The sequence below is a fragment of the Pseudophryne corroboree genome, chromosome 1 (genome assembly GCF_028390025.1).
Source record: "Pseudophryne corroboree isolate aPseCor3 chromosome 1, aPseCor3.hap2, whole genome shotgun sequence".
Lineage (NCBI taxonomy): Eukaryota > Metazoa > Chordata > Amphibia > Anura > Myobatrachidae > Pseudophryne > Pseudophryne corroboree.
The window spans coordinates 924601766-924624551 of NC_086444.1; the positions used below are offsets into that span (position 1 = coordinate 924601766).

Here is a 22786-nt window from a genome sequence, read left to right on the forward strand (position 1 = left end):
CGGGATGCCGGCCATCAATATACCAACAGCGGCATTCCAGCTGCCAGTATGTGGGCTTGTTGTGCTCACTGCACTGCTCGGTGGCTTGCTGATCTCACCACAGGTTCTATTCCCACTCTATGGGTGTCTTGGACACCTACAAGTGGGAATAGCCCTGCTGCGCTGGTGTTCCAGCTGCTGGCATTGCCAGCTATCAGGATTTCAGTGTCTATATCCTGAACGCCAGGATCCCAACAGACAGTAAATTGAACGTATACTTTTGGAAGGGACAGTCCCAGTTTCAGTGCTCCCAGTTTGGACAGGTTTGTTCCATGAGACAGAATGTTGGGATATATGTCCCTAAATATTGCTTCTGCCACATGCACTTGCCACTGGTGTGTGCAGCAATGAATAATTGTTAAAGGGAGATTTAAATAGCCTAATGCTTCAACAGTTCTAGGTGTGCATACACCTTCATTGTGAAGTGCCATTATTCCTGCTGTTCCAGCTTTGGAATCTATGATGTTAGATTTTATTATCCTGGCTCCAAAAGTAAAATTAATGGTAAATGATCAAATGCAGAAAAAATATACTATTTGCAAATCCAGTAAACATGACAAATCCAACTGTACTGATTTGTGGACCTCAAGTGGTGTGTTGTTCACAGGATAGCAGGTGAAGTTTCTCCTCAAAAATGATAATCTCTGGATTGGGTGTTGGGAGCATTAGGGGGCGAGCTAATAGCATCATGTTTTTGTTTTCAAACTCAAATTTGTGCATACAAACATTTATTTATGTTTACTGATGGACATTTATAGTGACTTGTCATTTCAGAGGTGTGTCTACCTACTATTTCTGTTAATATTATCATTTTACTCAGCATGTAAAGCCATTATCTATACTTAGCAACATTGGAGGTCTGACCAGTGGGACAGGTGGTGTGACCATAGCAAAATTGGGCAATGTTCAAACCTCCATGTGCATGCCCATTTCCCTGGTGCTGCAATGCAGTACCTCATAACACATCATCCCCCCGCTCCCCCTTCCCCACACACCCATTCCTTCATGAATCGAGATGAATATAGTGCTTGCAGGACTGTGGGAGAATGTTCCATAACCAAGACTGTGCAACTGAAAGTGGGATGGTTGGTGGTTTGATTAATATATAAACATTGTGTAGGAACTGTGCTATATAATATACTTGAAATATTGGAGTGTTCTTACTATTTACTTCACATGATGTTTCTATGTTAAAAGTAAGGTGTTTTCTTAATAAAACAGGCAGCTAAATACACAGGATATATTGGTTAATTTTTAATCAGGAATAGGGCCAATAGAGCAGTGTCGGACTAGGGCATGAAGGGTCCACCGGGGGAATGCAATGGTGGGGGCCCATATTTTGGGTTGTAGCCAGTCTTCAGAGGGGGTGTGACCAGCTGCCACAGAGGCTTGGCTAACCATTAGAGAGTACATGGTCTGGGCCCCTTGATAAATAGATATAGTAAATGCTGATAGTGCATGCATGATAATGTACCAGATTAATAACAGCAATGCACTATAGAAAATACACCATAGTAATGTGCAGTATCCCTAGAGGAAGAGGTGGGGCCCACCGGTAGTTTCCCCTGTACCCCTGTGGGCCAGTCCAGCCCTGCAGTAGAGTCTTTTTTTGTCTGGTAGCAGATCCTATTAGGACACACTAATGTTGCAAAGTAATACTTTACTATTTTATTTAGTTATTTGTTAAGTGCAGTTATAACAGTTTCAACAGTCATATACTGCCAGTGACTGGGCAGTAAACTCTGATCATTAGTGGATGGTTTTTGCATTGTATACTGGCTATCAGGTGATGGGGCTCTGCACTGAGTGCTGACTGGTCACTACATGGTAGGGCTCAGTTATGTATTCCTGTCAGACAAGCCTGGAAGGTATTTTATTATTGCTCAAAATATTCACTTTACAAGCCAGAACTGATACAATGTTCTACATATTTAACCAACCATACTTGGCATGTGTCTATCATGTCCATGATAAATAGCATACCTTCCTATGTCCAGTATGTGCTGTAGAGCCCACAGAATGTACCACCAGCACTTTGCAAAGCTCTACACTATTAAAAACCTTTGGTGCCCAGCACCTTTTCTGTAAAGCTGAGCATAGTAGACCTGCTATGTAAAAGTCCATAAAAGTCATAAACAAATAGGACTTTGATAGCTGCCCCCGTAAGTATTTTTACTTAGTTTGCTTGTTTCTGCTGCTGGAGTGTATAATATATAATATAAGACTTGTAGCAAGAAAACAAATTGTATTAATGTGATTTACAGTAATGTGCATTCAACATGAGCAAATAACCTTTACTTGGCTCAAAAATGTAAAAACTTTGAACAACACTATTTCACTACAAAATGTATTTTAAGAACCTTTTAATATGCACATCTTTTTTTAATCTCAGTTTTGAACATTTGTCTAATATAATACACTAGGTGATTCATTGCGCCCTACGGGCACTCATCACACCGTCGCATGGGGCTACGCCCCTTTATCCCTTGCACGCCCTAGGGCGTGCAATAATTTTATTATATGGAGAATTACTTCCAATCATAATTTTGGGAGTAGTTAAATATTGCACAGATAAAGGGTGTGGGATGGTTAAGGGGCCGTACCCCTTGCGTTTGTGTGAACATCACACGCAGGGCACGATGAATCACCTAGTAGGTGCTGTGGTTGAGGGATTGGCAGGTGTGTGGGAGATGCAGATGGGGGAGGGGGTCTGTGGGTGCCGGGGGTGGGTGAGGGGTGGTTGCGGGGGTGCTGCAGATAGGGGAGGGTGGCGCGGGTGGGGGAGGGGCAGTTGCAGAGGGCACGGATAAGGGAGGGTGTCCAGAGGTGCTGCAGATGGTGGAGGGGCGGGTTCAGAGGGGGCGTGGATGGGAGAGGGTGTCCAGAGGTGCTGTGGGTGGGGGACAGGTGGGTGCGGGGGGGGGTGCGGATGGGGGAGGGGGTATGTAGATGCTGCTGGTGGGGGGAGGGGTGGATACGGTGGCCATGGATGAATGAGAGGTCTGGAGCTGCTGTCCATGGGGGAGGGGTGGGTGCAGGGGAGGTACATTTAGGAGAGGGGCAGGGCAGAGTGGGATGGGTTTTGGGGAGGGGTTGCAGAGGTGCAGCGGGTGGGGGAGGGGTGGTTGCAGGGTGCAGCGGATGGGGTCTGTAGATGCTGCGGGTGGGTGAGGGGTGGCTGCGGGTGGGTCACGGATGGGGGAGGGGGCAGGAGGTTCTGTGGGTGGGGGAGGGGCATTTGAAATAGGGGGTGCAGTAGATTAGGGAGGAGGTCGGGAGGTGTTGCAGGTGGGGGAGGGGTGGAAAAGTGGAGGCTATGGATTGGGGATGGGTTCTGGAGGTTCTGCGGGTGGTGGAACTGTGGGGGTGCCCTGGTGGGGGAGGGGCAGGTGTGGGGCTGTTGCAGATGGGGGAGGGGTTACGGAGGCATTGCGGGTGGGGAAGGGGCGGGTGTGAGGGTGCTGCAAGTGGGGTAGGGGGTCGGGAGGCGCAGCTGGTGTTGTGACTACGCCCAGCATTAGGAAATGAGGCACAGAGGCACCAAACTGGGCTAATATATAGGAGATAATGTATGCATTTTATTTTCAGATATTTCCATGAACAGTTATGACTATCTGTAAAATGCCAATGAGGCAATAGTTTTCACAAATAATATTCTTGAAACAATATTTATAAAATTTGACAGATTTATTTAAGTCTACAGCAAATTATAAGCAAAAACAAAAGCAAAGTCTATTTATGAAATTCTGCATGGAGTACTTCATACACTCATATGTGGTACTCTTCTTTCTAGAAGGAAATGGGTGAAGAGCTCAGGATACCAATAGCATAATAAATCTAACACTTTATTATAAATTATCTAGTGCTTATCTCTATGAGGGAAAAATACACTTCTACTAGTTATTATAAGCTGCTCAAATCAAGGAAAATTGCAGAACATGATTTAAAGCTGATGGAACTCTTGGAAACAAGACATGCAAAGCCACAAAGGCTTCTAGAGTAGTAAATAAAGGGCCCCAATCCAAATACTGTAAAACAAAATGTTTATTTAAAAGAATCTGTAGAATTATATATCTGTATGGAAAATAGATCAGATACCTATTAAAATTTTGGGAGTAATTTTATGAAATTAAAAAGGAATAGTAGCAAGTCTTATCTGGAGTTTCAATATATTTGTGATGCAGTGTACAGTTTGTTGCTCATGTATCCAGTTGACCTGGTTTAAAAAAACTGGAAAAACAATGTCTTATTGTTCTCCAGTAAATGGGCACATTGTCCTCTAATTATTCAATTCTTTTGTACAAACTGCCTGGACTGTTTGAAGGGGCATGGCAATGTATAGGTGTCTTGAGGGACAGGGATTTAGAGGGTGGTCTAGTACATCTAATTGTTGTGACATGGCTATGTCCTCAGTGTGAGATGGTGCCCTCACTGTCCTGATTACCCAGATTTTAGTTTTGAGCTGTATAGTTTGCATACTCACATTGATGTGAACAATCAGCTGAAATGTCCAACACACAAGCAGAATTACAGTAAAATTAGAATTATAGTGTTCTTAATTAATAGGTCTGTTCTGAACTTGTTGTTTAGGTACTTCACCGTTTCCCACATTCTTGTGTACTTTTATCTGGAATTATTATTATTATTATTATTATTATTATTATTACTGTACACTATCATAATTAATATGTTTATTGGATGACAAATGTTTTTTTAAATCGCAAAAAAAATGTGAGATTTGGGGCGATTTTTTAGACACCTAAAAAAATTGCACCCTATTACATCTAGCCTATAGTGAGAAAAATTAATTAATGTATTGCATTATATAAATGAGTATTAAATTATATGCTGGTGAAAAGTTTTGCATGATATGTGCAGTAATTAAAATTGCAAACTATCACTACTGAAGCATCTGACCCACCCTCACAGTTATTTCTAAAAAAAAATATACTGGTCATTTAAACCTCATTTTCATTACACATAACTTCTGAAAGTGAGTGGACATCAAGGCTGCATTTTGTTGAGTTTTGTTTTAAATATAATGGTTAATGTGTATAAATGGATTGTTTTTGCATTGTGGGCATCAGTTAAAGTGTACATTTTTGTGACATACAGATTTGATTTTCTGTACTGTCAGGGTTGCCACCAGAAATTGTGGGGCATGGGACTGACAAAATAGGCAGGACTCACCACCACCACCACCATCCACACACTACCCCATAGACATAATCACCCACCCACCTGCAATGCCCCATAGACACACACACACACACACACACACACACACACACACACACACACACACACACACACACACACACCTACACCACCCATTTGCATCTCTAGCCCCTACAGCTTACAATTCTGGGCACTGTAGAGCAGCTGTCCATGCATTGTGATGGGCCCAGGTGGCAGCAGTGTTGATTGGGTCCACCGGCAGATAACTGAGCCAACAGTGGCAGTATTTTGAATTCAGTGTTGGCCACTAACCATTCGGAGTTCCACTTGGCCGCTCCTGATTGGCTGCCGGTCCACGAACTCTGATTGGCTAGATCCGTCACTGAATTAAAAATACCACCGCCACTGGCTCAACATCTGTCTTCCCAACCATAGTTGTCTGCCGGTGGTCTAGATCAATGCTTCTTCCACCAGGGCACCCTCTTAGACCAGGCCTGGGACTGAAGTCCCATTTATCCACCTTGATGGCAGCCCTTTGTACTGTGCATGCATACCAAACTGAATTTGTGTCTACATTTGTGTGGCTCTTAGACTTGTGTCCCTTTACAGCTGGGAAATTGGAATGGGGGCTATCAATCATAACTTGACCTCAGTAAAAGTGTTTTCACTAAAGAGTAGCATACCCCCTTCTGATGACTTGGCTGCAAACTTTGTTACACCTATTACACAGAAATGCTTTTATTTATGAAGCCCTGAAAAGTCCTATCTCTGGTAAAAACGTTTTTTTCAACGTAGATAAGACTTTTACCCAGTAATTAAATACTATATCTGTAGTCAAGTAAGGTGATAACTTCCACATACAATACTTTGCATGGCGAAGGTAGCAATCACTTAGGTCAATGGACAGTGGTATTAAAAGTACTGCTGTTGTCCTCCAGTCACTATCACCATCTGAGGATGGCAATAGATGCGAGTGGTAGAAGAAAAATACTCATTAGTAAAATAAATCATTTTATTCCTTTGAAAAATTAGAATATCTGAAGAAGTTTTTCTCTAAATATGCCAGAAATTATATATTCTATTGCTGCAAGAAACACCATTAGAAAATCATGGTTATCAGGCCATATTGATAAGTAAGTCTCTTAAATGTAATTTCCCAAAGTCAGTATCCCAATATACTAAATATATCATCACTTTTTTCATTGTAATTATTTCTATGTATACAACGTGTCTCTATAGATATATAGATAAACAGACTTTTTTTTCTTTATTTAAACTGCAGCTACTATGATACTTGAGATTTTATTAGCACCAAGGGCATACATTTCATTTCCATGTAAGGAAATCTTTGCTAATGTGCCATGCCAGGATTAAATTTGTTTTGTGGTTAGAAGGGTACATAGATTTTCCGCTCTCTTTGATGCTTGGTTTTCGAAGGGATTTGTTACCATGCAGTTTCTATGCAGTGGTTGTAGACATTATTGCACATTAAAGTCAGGATTTTTAAACGGATTATTGCTATGAAAGTTCCCTGGTTTTGTCACAACATGAATTTGATGGCTTAGGCAGCATGGAGCCTTCACCTATTTTATACATTTTAAGGCAAAATGGATTTTCCGACACATGCATAAAACTATTTAGAGGAAAATAAATGTAGAAAACAGAAAACTAAGCTGCAATGATTTATCACTTTTTACAGCATATAAAAGGCTTTATCACTGAAATGCGTTAGTAGCATTGCAGAAATAATGAGCTATAGTTGTAACAGTTTCTAAACAAACTGTATATTCTGCAATGTGTGGACCTAAGGGATTTCTAGATTTTCTCCTTCTCCACAATGTAGAGCACCATGGGGGTATCCAATTAACCGCAATAACACTATCCGCGATTGCAGCTAATGTTATCGCACCTATCTCCCATAAAATCCGCTTATGGAAGCCTGCACGCCCATTTATCGCACCTGTCCTATTCCAAAATGGTGATAACGGGATTCTCACGGTAATTCTAGCCGGGAAAAGCTAAGATAAGTATAGGAGAAAGTGGGGAAATCTGCATGTACCCCCCAAAAAGCCAAACTAATAATGGAAAACATTATAGAAGTCTATATTAGTGGGTATAATAAAACTATTTGGTATCATTTAATTGACACAAATTACTGTTATACACATTTTTTTTTTAATGTGGAAAATGATATAAAAAAAGGGTATAAGTATATATTTGGGTCATTTTAGGGGAATGAAAAAAAGTGTAAATGGACTGATTATTCGCACCTGCAAGTCGAAAAGCACTTATCCCACTCATAAAGCACCCCAATATACCTGTACCAAACCTTGAACCCCAATTTCCATCACTTTGAATTTTTTGACCCAAACATTGACATGTTATTATTGGTCAATTAAAAATAATTAAAAACTAAGTGCCTAACTAGTCATTCAGGGGGGTGCCCCAGGGGTTCTGAACCAAATCCCGACATTTTTACCTTAAAACAGGGATTTTACACTACTTATCCCCTGCTCAGAGATGGTGAAGAGAAAACTGCAATAAACCCTATGGAGACTGGAGACTGGAGACCTATAACTTATTATCACTAATAGGATACCAAATTATCGCATTTGCGATAATTTATCATGAAACTGTGTTATCACAGATAACTGGATACCCCCATGACTGAAGTTTACTAAATTACATTTACTCCTATAAACCCCATTCTAATTTACTTAGACAAAGTGCACACATAGTTTTAGTAATAAAACTAGTAAAACATAGTAAAAAAATAACCTTGTTAGAAAAGTTCCTATTTTGTATGAACATAATGTAACCATTGTAACCAAAATAGCTACCTCCCCTGTAACATGTATTCCTGCTAGTGTAAAATAAAAATACATTATTATAAGCTGACAAATACAATTTCAGAATATGTTATCAAAGTAGGTCTGTATAATGTATTCAGTAGTAGGGGGCTGTATTGTATAATGGGAAAATATTTATTTTTATTACCAGTTATTTAAATTGCACACACATATTCTGCAGCACATTACAGAGAATATTTGGCCATTCACATTAGTCCCTGCACCAGTGGACCTTACACTCTATATTTCCTAGCACATGTACGTGCAGACACATTGACGCTAGGGTTCATTTTTGTTGGAAGCCAATTAACCTACCAGTATATTTTTAGATTGTGGGAGAAAACTGGAGTACCTGGAGGAAACCCATACAAGTATGGCAAGAACATACAAACCCACACAGTTAGGGCCATGGTGGGAATCAAACCCATAACCTCAGTACTGTGAGGCAGTAATGCTAACCATTACACCATCCGTAGTGATACATTAGATTCTGGATGTTGTAGGGCCATATAATATGTTGAACAATTTCAGCTTTCTTATGCTAGTTGTTGACTGTATAATATGACAGACAAGTGGTTGTCTCCAAGGGCGTAGCTACCATAGGTGCAGGGAGTGCAGCTGCTATGGGGCCCAGAGCTGAGAGGGGCCCACCTTCCCTGTCAAAGTCACATGTGTTGTATACATTTTGTACCATTGGGTGGTACATAGGGGCCCTTACAAACTTTTGCCTTTCCTCCTACAATATATGTGGTTACACCCCTGGACCTGCTCATTCTACTGTGGTATAAAATTAACTGGAGAGCATCATAATGTTACATGTAGTAATATGAACTGGGGAAGCTGTAATGTGGCACAATATGAAGTGGTGGCACCATAGTGTTGCATAATACGAACTGGGAGCGCTTTAATGTGGCATAATATAAACTGAGGACACTGTATATAGTAATGTGAAATACGGGTACTGTATTGCATAATGTGTACTGGCAGGCTTACAATGCGACATACTATGGTCTATAAAATAAACAAGGGCAGTTCTATGGGGGATAACATTAATTAAGGCACTACTATAGGTCAGTAAGTAAACTAGAGCACTATTATGGGGCTTACAATGAACAATTGCTGCTGAGAGGTGTCTCTCTAGAAGCATTGGCATATGGGCCCCTTCAAAATGTTGCTATGGGGCCCACAAATTTCTTGCTACGCCCCTGGTTGTCTCTATGTCATATGAAGGTATTTAGCTTATATCCCTTACTAGTTAGCACTTAGTACAGCAATTAGATCTTTACATTGTCACCATCAGAGTGAATGCACACAGATTAGCTGTAATTTTCTGATATGATGTCAATTTAAGACCCAATCCATAAAAGCCTATTACTTATAACTACGTCATATAAACTTAGTGTTATTGCAGAGGAGCCTCCTATTGGGTTAGGTATGCCCACTACAGCCCCTGCTATTCACCTACAATAAGTGTATTTCTTATATAACCTACTTAAAACATGCAGTGGAAGTGGCACCATTAACATTTTAGGTATTTACTCATTTTTTTGTTTGTTTGGGCTTCTGCTTAAATGTATCTTTCATGTTTATATCTTCCATTGAGTTAACTGCTCTATTCTCTGTAATCTTTTGAAGCAGTGTTATATCCTTTGTAAGAATCTAGATGTTTGAAGGTGATTTGATATTCTAAACATTGTTTTCTTTAATACATTGCAATGCATACTACTAAAAAAATATTGTAGAAATAATTTATTTGGATATGCTGGACATTTATATAATTTACTGGACATTCATTTAGCAATATAAAACAATGCCAGCTACATATATGGGCTGTATCGTAGGTTAAACAAACTTAAGGCAATATTACCTAGTGTGTCCCCTCCCTGGCTGGGCCACCCAATTTGGGCATACACACTGTGAGATATCGCTGGCGATATCGCACAGTGACATCATGCCGCAGCCGACCCGAACATGCAGCATCTGACAATATCATTAGAGTGAGCTGCATGCACAGCTGATGGAGTGGATCATTAATTACCCCCGTGACTGCGCATCGGCCATCATCTACAGCATACACACTGCGCGATATAGTAAGTGATAACGCTCAAGAGGGTAATAATGCATGATATCACTGACTAAATCGCCTAGTGTGTACGGGCCTTTAGGGATTTTGTCTATCAGCCCCTATCCACTGCTCAGGGATGGGGAGGGGACAGCCTCGGGCTTCACCCCTGGCCCTTGGGTGCCTGGAGGGGGGAGCCCTTGATTTAAGGGGTCACCACTGCCCTAGGGAACCCTGGCCAGGGGTGAGTAGTTGGAGGGACTGTTGCTTTGGCAGCAGGGACCTATATAAAAGTGTCCCCCGGCATCACCTCCCTGGCTAGTGGAGCCCATTGCTGGTTTCAAAAATACAGGGTACCCCTACTTTTTTTCCCATCACATTTTTGGAACCTGGACCAGTCCAAGAGTCTGGTGCTGGCTGTTTAAATACGGGGAACCCCCAGTCAATTTTTTCCCTGTATTTTTGCAACCGGGACCAGCTTAAAAAGCCTGTTGCTGGTTATGCTTTTGGGGGGGACCTGCACATAATTTTTTATTTTATTTTTAACAATTTCTTTACTTTTACAGACAGAAGCATGCACAGATCTCACTGATCTGTGCATGCTTCTGACTAAGTAATAAAAACATGACCTAAAACCCGCATGTTTTTATTACTAAAAATCACATGTTTACTTTACTAAAAACCGCAAATAATTCCGTTTTAACCTTAAAATTCGCACCCTATTACATTTGCGATTTTTAGTAAAAAAAAATCGCAAATAAAAAATGTGTGATTTGGGGCGATTTTTTAGACACCTAAAAAAATTGCACCCTATTACATCTAGCCTATAGTGAGCAATAATTAATGTATTGCATTATATAAATGAGTGTTAAATTATATGCTGGTGAAAAGTTTTGCATGATGTGTGCAGTCATTAAAATGGCAAAACTATCACTACTGAAGCATCTGACCCACCCTCACAGTTATTTCTAAAAAAAATATACTGGTCATTTGAACCTCATTTTCATTACACATAACTTCTGAAAGTGAGTGGACATCAAGGCTGCATTTTGTTGAGTTTTGTTTTAAATTGGTTAATGTGTATAAATGGATTGTTTTTGCATTGTGGGCATCAGTTAAAGTGTACATTTTTGTGACATACAGATTTGATTTTCTGTACTGTCAGGGTTGCCGTCCAGACATTGTGGGGCATGGGACTGACAAAATAGGCTGGACTCACCACCACCACCATCCACACACTACCCCATAGACATAATCACCCACCCACCTGCAATGCCCCATAGACACACACACACACACACACACACACACACACACACACACACCTCCTACACCACCCATTTGCATCTCTAGCCCCTACAGTTTACAATTCTGGGCACTGTAGAGCAGCTGTCCATGCATTGTGATGGGCCGAGGTGGCAGCAGTGTTGATCGGGTCCAACAGTGGCAGTATTTTGAATTCAGTGTTGGCCACTAGCCATTCGGAGTTCCACTTGGCCGCTCCTGATTGGCTGCCGGTCCACGAACTCTGATTGGCTAGATCCGTCACTGAATTAAAAATACCACCGCCGCTGGCTCAACATCTGTCTTCCCAACCATAGTTGTCTGCCGGTGGTCTAGATCAATGCTTCTTCCACCAGGGCACCCTCTTGGTCCAGGCCTGGGACAGAAGTCCCATTTATCCGCCTTGATGGCAGCCCTGTGTACTGTGCATGCATACCAAACTGAATTTGTGTCTACATTTGTGTGGCTCTTAGACTTGTGTTCCTTTACAGCTGGGAAATTGGAATGGGGGCTAGCAATCATAACTTGAAGTCAGTAAAAGTGTGTTCACTAAAGAGTAGCATACCCCCTTCTGATGACTTGGCTGCAAACTTTGTTACACCTATTACACAGAGTATCTTTTACAGATACTGTCAACATGGTATAAAGTTGTGCAATGATGAGAACATCTACACTAATATATTGCTGCTTATGATTGGTGTATTGACCCCCAACAGTTGATAGCACATAGTTTATTAGAAGCATGTGTAGATGTAGAGAAGCTACAGTCATCTATTTGAATTACTTATTTGTCATTTGTATTAACAATGGCAGGACATATGATTTTATATGGAAATGCTTCTTTTGCTTGTATAACTAACATGTACATCAAATTATGTATGAATAGGGTTGCGTATGAATAAGGTGGCACCATTTTTATCAATGTCAAGCGGGATCTCTATGATGTTTTAGTCTCCAATATACTTGTTTGTATGTCTGATATTGAAACACTACTGTTTGAGAGTTGGATGTATCTTGAGGTGTGTACAACATAACATGCACACAAGTATCCTTTGTGTGCCAGTGCCTTCACATTTATGTTTGAATTTCAAAATGTATCTTAATGAGACTATTATTAAGTTACAATTTGTTACATCCTCCAGGGTAGCATAAGTTTAAGGACATGACATCCTGCTTCACATTACATAAAGATCCTTTGTGTATGAATTATCTTATTCTGCAAATCAAGATGACCTTTTAGGCTTTCATCTCACTTGCAGAGGTAATCATCCACCCTTTCAACCTGTGCTAAATTATCTCACTCCACAATTTGCAAAGTAACTTCAGGCACAATTTGGTAAAAAAAAAAGAAACACACACAGAAAAGGTACAAAACAAGTATGTATCTATAATGGGTGCATGGTGTGCAGTGCATATGAAGCACTATGCATGTGGTCCATGTGACCATCTGCTTCTTGGTAGGTTTTTGTCCTGCTTTGGCTGCAGGACACCTGCCACTGTCCCTGCTCACCGTGCACCCATTAACTATATTTACCTTTTCACTGGCACACAGAAATTACTGGGACTAAATAGCCAGGATGTTTGTGTTCTCCATGAGCTCGCCTTAGTACACCTGTTTTACAGTTTGACAGGTTGTTTTTTTTTTAAGCCCGAGTTACGTGGCTTCATCACCCAGTGTCTCTGAAAAGTGTGCTGGGGCATTGGACCTTGGACCCTCTCCAAAAGGAGAAGGGCCCCGTTACTCCCCAAACCCTCAGAGCCAAAAGGCCTACTGAGGAAAAAGGGTCTGTGGGTCCCTCTGCCAAAGTGCAGAGGGACTCTCGATTATCCCCAGGGTTGGCCAAAGCTTCCCTTTGGGGAACAAAACAGTCTCCAGCCCTCCCCAAAAGTAGAGGGCCTCGACAACTAGGGGAGAGGGTGGCCCATAAGGGTCTCACCTAAACCCCGACAAAAAACGTGACACACAAAGAACACAAAATAAGTGCAGCGTAGTGCAAAAAAGTGCAACACACGTGAATAAATAAATAAGCCCAAGCCAGAAGGCCAGGGGGGTATAAAAAATTATCCCTGCCCTAGCCAAAAGGCTAGGGCAAAGGAAAAAAGTGCAGCAGAATTTGGGGAAGTAAAAGTGCAAAGTGCCGTACTAGTGCAAAGGTGGACAGTTATCACCAGTGCATATTTGGGCACCCTAGGCTCTTCCAGCACCAGGGGCACATATTACCATGGGCTTCAGGCTGCTCCCGATCTCCAGCCAGACCAAGCTTCAGACCCACTCTGTTCCAGGGTCAACCCCCAGTACGAGAGTAGATACTAGATCAGGTCATTCTCTGCTCCATGGAAGGGGTCCTATGTCAGCCATACTAAGCCCAGTTTTTCTCCACTCTTGAATAGAGGCAATGCCACACCCCAACATGGTACTCCACAAGGTGTTTCTCCATTCCACACTAGGGACCTCTCACGCTCCCAGTGTAAGAACAGGTACTCCACCAAGTGTTTTCCTTAAGCAGGTACTACACTTGATCTTAGCCAAAAGGGTAAACAAGGAGTGGGATGAAAAAAGGTAGTAAGGCAATGTGATCAAGGAGTTTGGAGGTAAACTGGAGGAGAGAGATGGGACAGTAGTAGAAGAGTGTGATCAACAGTAGGTTTTTTTAAAGAATGGGGTAGACAAAGATATGTTTGAATGGAGATGGGACAATTCCTGATGAGAGGAAGAGATTGAGGTGATGGGCAAGATGGGAAAAGGCAGATGGGGAGAGGAAGCTAAAAAGGAGTGAGTGGACAAGGCAAGAGGGGTGGTGGAAGTGGGAAGACCAGATAGGGTCATGACTTCATCATCAGATACAGGGGAAATGGAAGTCAGAGTTGGTGTGATGGATGGGGAGCAGTAGGCGTACAGGTGTGGATGGGCAGTGCTGAGGGTCTTGTGGGATGTGATGTCCTGACGTATGGAGTCAATTTTAGATGTGAAGTAGATGGTAAAGTAAAGGCAGAGAGTGAGGAGGGAACGCGAGGAGTGGTGGGCAGAGAAGGGAATTGAAGGTGGCAAAGAGACATCAGGGGTTTGAGGAATGGGAGGAGATAAGGGGTCTATTCACTAAGCCTTGGATGGAGATAAAGTGGTCAGAAATACCAGCCAACCAGCTCCTATCATTTTTGCAAACCCAGCCTGTGACATGGCAGGTAGATGCTGATTGGCCAGTACTTTATCTCCATCTACATTATCTCCATCCAAAGCTTAGTAAATAGACCCCAAAGTTTTTGAAATATAATTGTTTAGAGAATGAAAGGGCAGCACTGTCGGATGAGAGCATAAATTTGAAATGGAGGAAGTATATCTTAGAGAGTGATTTCCTCCACTGCATTTTGAATTCCAGGGTTGAGGAGCAGATCTGGAGAGTGGATAGTGATCACTGGAGAAGAGCAGATGTAAGATAGGCATTGTTTAGGGAAGTGGCTTGTTCAGAGCAGGAGACAGAGAGAAAATAGGTAATTGTGTGCAGTAGCATAAAGCGTTTCCTTCATTAGAACTAAGGAGCCAAAGCCAAATCATAAGAAATAGCTTCTGATCACTATTCCTCCTCCTCCTAATTTTACATTAGACAATAGGCTATTAAGCATTTTCCTTGCATCCAGATTCTTCTATTAGACTGCAATATGTTGAAGTATTATTTCTTACTCCAGAGATTCAATTTCCACTGCAGTAATGATGTTCACAATAGTACATTAGCTTGGTATTCCACTTGTGAAGGTCCAAATGCACACACACTCAGGTACTCACGTAAAAGCACCTTTGTTAAATCTGCCAAGTGACAGTGAAATGCATTAGCAAGCCAGTCTCTGTACCTGGGCATTGCCATATTATCCTTTTGGGAGACCTTGTGGACATTGAAAGCTTTTTGAAAAACTCCAGCTATAGTTCAAGTGGATAAAGAACAAGGGGGCATCCATTATCTTTTGCGTGAGGACCTGAGTGTGTGTGCATTTGGACCTTCACTAAGTGGAATAACCAGCTACTGCCACAAAGAACCGGTAATTTCTTACCTAAAGCCTGATTATTTTTTCATTGCTTGAAAGCTTATATCATATATTAGAACTGTCTACCCTCACACTGGCGGATTTCAGTGCCCTAACAAGTGAGTAATTGGTAACCAGAGACTGGCCTTAAGGCTCTGTCAGAAATTCTGGCCCCAGTCCGTCCCCGTGGGTGGGTCCAGAATTTGATAAGCTTGTCTGAAGAGGTGTGTTTTCAGAGAACGCTTGAAGGTTTGGAGACTAGAATTGAGTATTATTGTGCATGGGAGGGCATTCTACAGAGTGGGTGCAGCCTGGATAATGTCCTGTATTTGTGAATGGGAGAAAGTAATGTGATGAGAGATGCAGATCTTGTGCAGAGTTGAGAGGTCAGGTATGGAGTTATTTTGAGATGAGCGAAAAGAGGTATGTTGGTGCAGTTTTGCTAATACCCTTGTATGCAAGTAAAATTATTTTATATTGAATACGGTAGAATACTGGTAACCAATGGAGGGACAGAGTGGATCCGCAGATGTTGAACGTCTAGCGAGGAAAATCAGCCTTGCAGCTGCATTCAAAATGGATTGTAGTGGTGAGAGATTTTATCTACCACAATATGATTTGATTATAGGGTACAGTCAGGGTTGTTTCTAAATAAATAAAAAAACAACAAAAAAAAAAGCAAAACATTTTGGCATCAATACTACTAATTATTAACTCCCTCATTAAACCCCCTATTCCAGTTATTTGTCAATACCCCACAATCACTCTTCAGATTCTCCCATATCTCCTAACTTTTTGCAGTCAATGATATGATGGGACAGCAGAGCTGCAGGAACTCATTTTATCTTGGCAGCTCTTCTACTAAGTAATATAAAAGAAGAAATAGGGACAGTAGCATAGCACTACCTGAACACTGTCTGCTTTTAAATTGTTACTTTCCCTGTTTATCTCTAATAAGAAGGAAGTGAAGGGAGTATGCAACTAGAATACATAGAGGATGTTGAGTACAAAGATGTACTGGAAGACTGAGCACTGCTGCCATACCTGGTCATCTGTGAGTCGGACTAACAGCTTATTAGCAAATGCTAATAATAAAAAAACCTGATGCAATAAATAATACAAATGCATAAAGGCAGGTGTCTTTATGCATCTTTATAGAATTACCCCTGAAAAAAAAAATATATACATCAAGCCGTTCAGCCAGCACTCTGTCATATAAACCAATTGATCCGGTGCTCCATCCACTTAGATAAACACAATTCACCATAAAAACTATGGCACTCTGAGACTTGAATAGTTGAAGCATACAGGTGTATTAAACAACCAACGTTTCGGGGTACAACCCCCTTTGTCAAGATCTCAGAGTGCCATCATTTATATGGTGAATTTTATATATATAACGTATTTATTTTTTCTCATGTGTGGCAGCAATGTGTTTGACATTTTTCCAGTGTGGGGGCAATGTGTTTATTTTCCTGTGTGGTGGCAATGTGTTTGACATTTTTCCACTGTGACAACAATGTGTTTTTTTTCTCTGTGGTTGCAATGTATTTATTACTGTGGGGGCCAATGTGTGACTTTGGGTGAGACAATCCCTATACCCCTTTCAGTGAGGCCACATCCCCTTTTTGTAATATCACATCCCCTTTTTTGGGCAGGCACCTACAGCGTGCTACTGTACCATCCTGGTATATCATGAAAGATTTTTAGTGTTTGGAGTAGATCTCTGGGTGAGGGGTGCTGGATGAGAACTGTGGGTTAGGGGTGATGAGTGTTGCTGGCTGCTGCTGTGATCTGTGCTGCTGGGAGGGAGTGTTGGGCCAGAGGCAGAACTAGTGGTGGTGCTAGGGGGCACCAGTCAAAATCTTGCCTAGGGCATCTCATTGGTTAGGGTCAGCTCTGGGGGCTTGCCCCATCTTGGCATGCTGGACAAGTAGAATGTGCAAAGGCCTAGCTGCTCATTCAGGTCAATCAGGCCATCGGTCCATCTGGCATTTACCAGTAGAGCCAGACAACCAGTCTGGCCATGTCTCTCACTGACAAGCAGTTTTTCTGCTTTCACCTGAAAAACTGCAGCTTACTTTTTTTTTAGCAATGGTTTCTGTGAACTCTAAAGACTGTTGTGCATGAAAATCAAAGGAGGTCAGTTTTTGAGATACTATCTGTCATCAGCAATAAATAATGCAGCGACTGTGTGTGTGTGTGTGTGTGTGTGTGTGTGTGTGTGTGTGTAGCAGTGGAATTATGTATGTTTTGTGTAGTTTTTTGTGCGTGTTTAAATGCATCTCATCATTATGTACTGTATGTGGATGAGTAATATATAATAAATACATTAGGAATAAATGTATAACCTACATTGTCATATTGATTTTTAATGATGAAAGTCTGCCATTCTTATTCAGCTCAACATTAATAAATTGATTTATTATGTGTGCTGCTCGTATACACAACATTCCATATTGTTGAAAAGGAGTAGATGGTGCGCCAATGGTGGAATGTTCAGAACCATTGGTGGCGATGTACTCTCCAGGTGCATTGAAAGTGGGCATCTCAGTGCCGGTCCAATGCCTTTATGTCGTTTCAAACAAAAAATGTACTAAGTGGTAAATCTTAGGGGGGGGGGGGGTTTAAAAACCCATGGGACTTACTGTGGATTGAGGTTCTTTGTCAAAACCACAGTATCACTGGCGTTTACACCCTACCAGCCTTGGCCTATGACTAGTTAACAATTTGGGTGGGAACCTTGGGATCTGTGCAGCGCTTTCCACCAACACACTTGTCATAGGCAGGTAATTTATTCAAAGAGTGTGGTGTAAATTTTGGGTTCTATACTTTTGATATAGGAAACTAGGTCTGCTTTTTATATAGTAAAGTGTGGGTTCTCTGCATTTTTGCAGTGGTATTGCTTATTAAATCTTGATGAGAAAATGCTGCAATCCCATAAATTCCCCCCTTAGAGCAATTTGTCCACTAAATTTGGCAGATATTTTAAACATGCAATGCCCTCATGACCTAAACAGAAATGGCTGTTCACATTGAACAATGTTCTGAAAAAAGAGATGTTTTGCCTGTGTCCTCATTTTTGGTGTTGATATACTGTGATTTTCTTCTTCAGCTCCATTGTCATTCTGCTCCAGTCCTATGCATCATTGTCATTGTACAGATTCATATCTTCATATGACGTTATTTCTGACTTTTAGCTTTCATTGTTTAATAATAAGGTTTTAAAAAGAACTTCACTGCGATGTTCTGTTTATGGTAGTATTATTATTATTATTATTATTATTATTTTGTCTTTTTTTATATATCAACTGGGATATGCCACTATTGGAAGAGCCGAAGACCTTATTAGTGCAGTTTTTGTCTCGTATCATACTGTATAAGCTGATTTCTTTTTTCCAGGGACACACATTTTTTTACTTTATTAGTGATGGTACATCTAGTTACTATACTATGCACTTTTGTTTGTAAATGTTGTTCCCAGATGAATCTGCTACAGTTACTATTTATTGGATATTGGCTTGTATGTAATAAGGGGAACTGTTGTCTGGTACTGAGAAGTTATTAATATCATAATAGGCTTTAAATACCATATTTTATTGTTGTGTTTAAAGAATAATGTTAATACACCTTTATCCTAATTTTTTTTTTTTTTTTGGTCCACAGCACGGAAAAGGATATGCTAGTCAGATCTACAGGACTTACCTGAAGCAGCATGATTTGCACAAGTTGACCAACAAAAGCATCAACTGTTCAACTTCATTATCCTGGCCATCTAGTTTGGTATAACAGAAGGATTATTAGTCTGCTGCTGAAGACGTTGGCCAATATAAGGACCTTTCTGCTCTCAGCAGGCCTGAGAAATGAGTTGAAATGTGAAGAAGAACTGTAGAAACTGCAGAGGCGACTACCCTTGCCTCACTTATCAGTGTGTGCCTGTTTACAGCACTATATATCTTTCTTTCTCCAAAACGTCACTGAGCCCTTTAGATGTTTATATTCACCACAAGAAGCCAATCGTACAGATAGAACATGCATTCTAAATGCAATATCACTGTTTTAAACTTGACTGTTTTATATTATTTTTTGTGTGATCAAGTGTTTCCCAAATTATCCAAACTTTACAAGAGAGTTTGTGATCATGTAATTTTCACTTGTGGGTCATAAAAAAAGAAAATTAATGTTTATCCGCAGACCCATAAACTATCAAAGACATTCTGTAGTTTATACACCGTGTTGCAAAGTGTTTACTGTACTATTTCAAAGCTTCTAAATAAATATAAAGTATATATATTATATAATTTTCTGAAAAAGTGGTACAATTTAGTTGATTTATAAATGGATTCATACAGCCCACATGATAAAAAATTGAAAATATTTCATGTCCTAAATTATTTATTGTTAATATAATTATTAAATAGTGTTTCGTAATTATAGATTTGGACCAATTCCTGTTCACCATGTTAAAATACGCTGTAAGCTACATCAAATTTGTACGGAACTTTCAATACCAAAGATGCAGCTTTCAAGATTGAGCACTATGACCTACTATGGCATATTTTGATCTTCCTTACTTTATCCTGTGGATTTTAATTTTACAACTAAATTTTATATTAAAAAAAAAAAAATGATCTGTAAATGTTGTCAAAACAACACTGGATATTCTGTACAGTTTAAAAATTGTAAAATATGTATCTGAAGATAACTATTTTGAAAAAATAGCCCCAAATCATATAACTTACACGTATCTTTCTCTAGCATAGTTTTGTGAAAACTTGAATTATATATATATATATATATATCTATCTCTTCTAATCTTGCTTAGAAATGTTTTTTAAATAGACGAATCATGAAGCATAGTGTTTTCCAATTCATTTTTTACACAGCAAGATTTAAAATTAGGACCATTTCACATTATTAAACACTTCAATATTATCGGTGTCAGATAATATTTTTTCATCGTAAAATTGTAATATTTCAATATATATATAAATGAAGAGTGATATGTTTTATTAAAGAAAACAAGTGGCTCATAAGGACAATCATTTTAAATTTAACTTTTACTTCCATGTCAAAAAATTTATATATCATCAAAATATTAAATGTTATTATTTTTATTTTATTTTTTATATAATGGTGTGTTTGTTGTAAATTTTTTTACAACTTTTAATTTCAATATATGTCACAACAATTATTTTTGACTATATGTCAATCAAATACAATGTGTTTTTAAAGTCCACACTTTAACAGCTATTGGTTTTTAATGCTATTTTATGTATCGAAAAATGAAATGTGTAGTATGGAATTAAATGAGATGGATGCTCCTGGCCAAACTGCATTAATTAATGTAATTGGGTGGCACAATTGGCAGGAGAATGATGTACCTGGCTGCAGAGGACATAACATGAGGATGGGAGTCACTTACTTGATGCTCGCATTCACTTGTGATACTATCTTTTCCCAGGTATACTCTGCAAATGCCATGTCAAGCACTCATCCCTTTAACAACTAGTGGCTCTCCAACTGTTGTTGAGTTTGAAGTCTTACCGTAGTTTAGCTGGCAGAGCTGAGATTTCTTTTTGTCCAGCCATAGTCAAACTATAGTATAGTTTATCTTCATCTGTTGTCATTATATCTTAGCCTTCAACAAACTGTACTATTTTCATTAGCAGCCAATGATGAATAATTAATAAGTGTTTAATGCACTTTTTACACTTCACTTTGTTCTTTTTTATATATTTAACTGAACATAAATACAGTAAGTTAAACCTTGAATCTTAAATAAATTATACATGTAAAGGGGGATGTACACACCTCTACAAAACATGTGCTTGTATTATAATAATACACAGTGGAGGAATGAACTTTAATATATACTACCTTACATTTATATTACCTCTGAATTATCCAAGGTATACTAGTTTATTATAGCTTGAGTGGATCTCTGCAACAGCCTATCATATGCTCATTTTACCCAACACGCCCATAGGATAATACCTTAATACAAGTTGCTTTCTATAGCAGCAAAACATTTTTAATGAAAAGGACCACATATTTTATAAATACATGGTTATGAGCTGTATCCTACTAAAACATGTTATAGTAATATATAATATCATAACCATATTGAAGACAACTAAAGTTATGGGATATGTACAATACCTGATCTGCTGGTTAGCCAGCCCTATTTTACTTTTTACCTCTTTTCAGTTGTAAAGCTACTGCTTATTTATTTTTAGTAAGTCTTTACTATGATCTACTGTATAGCTTGCACATCACTCTAATGTAATTGTATCATGAATATCTAACATGAAGTTATATGAAGTTCTAGTTATGGTTGTGAGTATATGATTGGACATTGTACCTGATTGTACAGTAACCTACCCTAACTACGTAAGTAACTAATGTGTCAGATGTATATAACTTGAATCACATCATTTCATTATAGTCATGTAATGTAGAGGTGTAATTCACTCTTTCATGTGAATCAAAAAGTATGACTGGCTACCAATAGGTTTCACCAAAACAGCCAAATCATTGGTGTGATTGGGACTGTGCATATAATTAATTTTGTCCTAGAGAATTATCATACATTTTTAATACATTTTTTACATTAATTCAAATAAATTGTCCATGTACCATGAACACATGGGTCATTGAATACACTTATTATATCAATTTAAGTTTGGACTGCTTTCTTTTGTACAGCATATGATCAGTTGCACATGATAGAAATAATAAAAATAGAGTAGTAAAAAATAAATTTAGGTTGGGTGAAATTCAGGTGCATTTTCTTAAAATATATTTTCTTATTATCATACAGGTTTCATTTTGTGTAAATAGACACATCTATGTGGCCTTTTGTCCTCTACTTCAGTCCGGATCACTGTGTCATAGCTCCTTTGCTAAGTGATGAATAAGAAAAAGGAGATTTTATTCTAAATGTCTGTTAATGTATTTTATGTACATACTAGTCGTGTTATTTTCTTTTGTGTGTTTTACATTTGTTTTTTATTATCTGCAACACTGGTACGGCTTTCCCATCCTTGAAGTTTGAAATAGTTCCAAAAACAGGAATATTTTTTATTGCAGGCTTTTAAAAAGTGCAATGTTCTACAATGTACTTTTTTTGAAACAGTGAATAAAATACAGTTGGTGATCATATTTAATAAAATTAAGACCATACCAGCAATCTCAATTTACAATGATAAATTTTAACTGAAAAGTAATTTTTAGTGGGATTTTTGAAGAAACAAAAAAATAAATACAAAAAATATATATTTAAATGTACACCAGGGATAAAAGCATTGCTGTTGATATTTATATAAATCTGATGTATTTGTTTTAGCTTTAAATT

General features: G+C 39.3%; 1 protein-coding gene across 3 annotated transcripts in view; it reads left to right on the forward strand.

The window, feature by feature from the left end:
- Positions 1–22107, forward strand: part of PCDH10 (protocadherin 10) — a 75516-nt gene extending 53409 nt beyond the window's left edge. For 2 of the 3 annotated variants that reach the window (XM_063920354.1, XM_063920355.1), the window contains one exon: positions 19096–19211. In XM_063920354.1, coding sequence (XP_063776424.1) covers positions 19096–19115 — 20 coding nt within the window. In that variant the 3' untranslated portion in view covers positions 19116–19211. Of the gene's footprint in view, positions 1–19095 lie in introns of all 3 variants that reach the window. The other variant, XM_063920356.1, reaches the window with a different exon arrangement.
- The last annotated feature ends 679 nt before the right edge of the window (positions 22108–22786 follow it).